General features: G+C 60.1%; 1 protein-coding gene across 1 annotated transcript; it reads right to left on the bottom strand.

Annotated features, from left to right (window-relative positions):
* Positions 1–46: 46 nt before the first annotated feature.
* LOC113981385 lies at positions 47–3,089 on the bottom strand (the record flags this gene model as incomplete). The annotated part of the gene is made up of 9 exons (XM_027708738.1): positions 47–86; positions 433–570; positions 741–855; positions 1,133–1,270; positions 1,361–1,548; positions 1,794–1,941; positions 2,172–2,320; positions 2,488–2,910; positions 3,025–3,089. Coding segments are annotated over 9 exons (1,404 nt in total), but the record flags the coding sequence as incomplete, so codon positions are not given.
* Between the last annotated feature and the right edge of the window lie 258 nt (positions 3,090–3,347).

The following is a 3,347-nucleotide window of genomic DNA, read 5'->3' as shown; positions in this document are numbered from 1 at the left end:
TGAATTGAGTTCATTTTGCCTTGCTGGTTAACTTTTAAACCAGCACAATCCATGAGGTTTGGTGTCAGGCTCCGCATGCCGTCAGCCTGTGTGGAACACAATGCTGTGCTGTGAAGCCATGAAGCATGGAATCCTAGAATATCCCGAGTTGGAAGTGACCCACAAGGATCATTGAGTCCAACTCTTGGCCTTGCACAGGACCAAGCCCAACAATTCCATCGTGTCCCTGAGAGTGTTGTCCTTGAGCTCTGGCAGCCTTGGGGCTGTGACCTCTCCCCAGTGGGGCCTGTTCCAGCGTCAGACCACCCTCTGAGTGAAGAACCTTTCCCTACCACCCAACCTAAACCTCCCCTTGGCCCAGCCAAGCCCAAGCCATTGCGCTCCCCAGCCCCAGGCTGCCGGCACAGCTTCAGCCAATTGCCCCCTCCTCACCATCACAGGATCCTTGCTCAGCACCACGAGGCCTCTGAGCACCAGGCGACGCATCTCTGTGCGCTTGCTCCGCAGGCACCTTGAAAAGATCTTCACCAAGCTGTTACTCCATTCAGTCATGTCCAGGCAGTCCAGGACCTGAAAGGCAGGGAGCAGTGATGGGGTGCCCGGCCGGCAGGAGCCCAGAGCCGCACCGGGCTGGGCCCAGGCAGCAGCACAGGGCGCGGCACCGTCCCGGGCAGCTGCGGCTGCCAGAGGGTAGAGAGGTGGAGGCAGGTCAGCAAGGCAGCGCTCGCCATCAGGCTCACCTCCACAAGGAATGCCATGGCAGGAAGCTCCCAGCGTGGCATCTCCCTGGTGAGCAGCCTCAGCAGGCAGCGGGCAATCTGGTAATACATGGGGCTCGAGGCACGGCGCATCTCCCTGGCAAGGGGAAACAGGCACCATCAACCCTGAGCCGGGTGGGCAAACCTCTCCCGGGACTCACTGACAGAGTCCTGGTCTCTCCCCACCGGTTTGGGAGGGGATGAGGGCACTCTGGGAGGCGGCTCCTCCTGTGCACCTGCCTCTCCCAGCCTTTGCCACTCTGCTCGGTCATCCCTGGGTGACAAGGCCCTCTGGCCCACGACCACAGGTACTGTGTGGGGTGCCCCGTGCACAGGCAGAAAGGACAGGGGCAGCGGGGACAAGGGTGTCTCACCTGGCCAGCAGACCCACTGCATAGTGGTGGGTGTCAGAGTTGAGGAGTGTGTCCCAGCCACGCTTCTGTTCCATTGCAACCATGACATCTTCACACTCGAGATGACAAAGCAGGGCCTTTGTGGTCAGCACTGCAAACCTGTGTGCAGAGCAAAGCCCAGGTCATCATCCTGGGAGCCCTGAGCAGCCCCGAGGGCATGAGAGGGTCAGGAGGACTGGGACTGAGCACCTCTTGGAGTTTGTGGGAAGGTTGTCTTGCTTTTGGCATTCCCTCCACAAGGTGTCAACTTCCTCTGGTGTCTGCTCTGTGTGGATGGAAATCTGGAAGAGCAGATCCACGAGGAGACGGGGGGAATACTTTTTCAGTGGCTCTGGGCACTGCAGCATCTGGAGAATCTCCCAGATCACCCTGGTTGCCTGCGAAAGATAAACCACTCAGACACAGCTCTCAGTGCCCAGACGTCCATGGGAAAGAGCCCAGGTGTGGGAGGGAGAGGCCAGGGAAGACGCAGGGGCAGCCCCCAGCCTGGTGCCCCTGAACCCGCCCCTAAGCCAGGTTTCCAGCCCAGTGCCTGAGGCAGGGAGACGCAGTGCTCGGGGAGGATGGAGAGCTGCTGGAGAAGCGACCTGTGGGCAAGTAAAGTCCAGTTGCAGAAACTCACAGCCAGGCCAAAGACATGTGTGTTGTCCCCGTCGGAGGTGGACGTGCTGTGCCGTGGCCAGTTCTCCATCACGTAGAGCAGCTTTGGCAGCACCTTCTCCATTATCATTGCCGATGAGGCGATGGTTTTCCACATGGTTGCAGCAGCTCTGTGGGGCCAGAGTTCTGTGTCAGGGGAGTGCCAGCCAAAGTGCCTTGAGGAGCAGGGAGGGAGCATGGCAACAGGATTGAGGCTGACATGGCAGGGCTGGGAAACAGAGGCTCCAGATGGTCCTGGAACTCTCCATCCCTGTGGCAGACCATGTGGGACAGGATGGACAGGCTGATGTGCTCTGAAGGCTGGTAAGCCCCGAGTCCTGAAGGCAGAGAGGCCCTGTACCTGTCACATGATGGGGCACAGCGCAGGAGGGTCACCACAACATCATCAGGGTGTGCCTCAGTCACCCTCAGGAACTCCGTCAGCAGCTTCTCTTCCAGAGTCTCGCTGGCTGTCAGTCTCTGGTGCAGGTTCCTGACGAAGGCTGGCACCTGCAGGAGGCAGGGGGGAAGAGCTGCCAACTTGCCCAGCTTCCCTGACAAGTGCTTCCCTTCCCACCGCACTGTGCTGGCCTCAAAGGCTGAGAGGGCCCAGGGGAGCTGGCTTGAGGGGCCACAAGCCCCTGGAGTGGCTTGAGCCCTGGCCACAGGCTGCTTACTTGCTTTGCACTGGAGACACCCTTCTCCTCAAAAATATCTGGAGTGGGAGCAGAATTCACACTCTCCCTGGGCATGAGGTCAGTGTCTGCAATGCCCTCGGTCATTGCAGCGTCGGCCTCCGCAGTGAGATCAGGCAGTGCAGTGTCAGAGTTTGTCGGTTCATCGGTCAACACGATGTCAGAGATTGCAGTGCGATCAACCGATGGAGTGTCAGTGTCTGTTGTAGCATCAGTCAAAGCAGGGTCAGACTTTGCTGTGTGAACAATCGGCGGGTTGTCACAGTTTCCTGTGCCATCAGTCAGTTCAGTGGTGACATCAGGGTCTGCCTTGAGCTCAGTGGGGTTGGGGTCAGGCTGGTCCACGACCTCAGTTGGTGTGGTTGTGGTCCTTTTACGCCGAATGCCCACAAATTTCAGAAAGGCCTGCAGAAGAACGGAGAGAGGGGAAGAGAGGGATGTGCCATGGTGAGCTCTGACAGAGGTGCCAGGCTGAGCAGGGACAGCAGGCCCAGCCCAGGAGGTCATGGCTGCAGGTACCTGCACTGCCCTGCGGAAGCGGCCACGGGCACGGTCCTGGTCTTGTGTCCGGTCCCGTCCTGGATCTGGCAAAGAGTGAGCGCGGTCAGAGCTGAGGGGCTGCGGGACAGGCCGCAGAACACGGCCCAGCCCTGCGCTCCACAGGCAGGGCCAGCCCTGGGATGCCCAGGGCATGGAGCTGCCGGGGGAACAGTCCCGGGCCCTCCTTCCCCCTCCCTTTCCTTGGCCATGTCCACAGGGGACGGGATGGGACGAGGCAAAGCCAGCTGCAGCCACCAGCATGTGGCCCACCTGTGCCACTCACCTTCCTGCAGGGGATGCAA

Source organism: Neopelma chrysocephalum, unplaced genomic scaffold (genome assembly GCF_003984885.1).
Source record: "Neopelma chrysocephalum unplaced genomic scaffold, ASM398488v2 Primary Assembly neopelma1_96520, whole genome shotgun sequence".
NCBI classification, from domain to species: Eukaryota; Metazoa; Chordata; class Aves; order Passeriformes; family Pipridae; genus Neopelma; species Neopelma chrysocephalum.
Note: the sequence above shows the minus strand (reverse complement) of the source record. Positions and strands in the feature narration are given on the sequence as shown.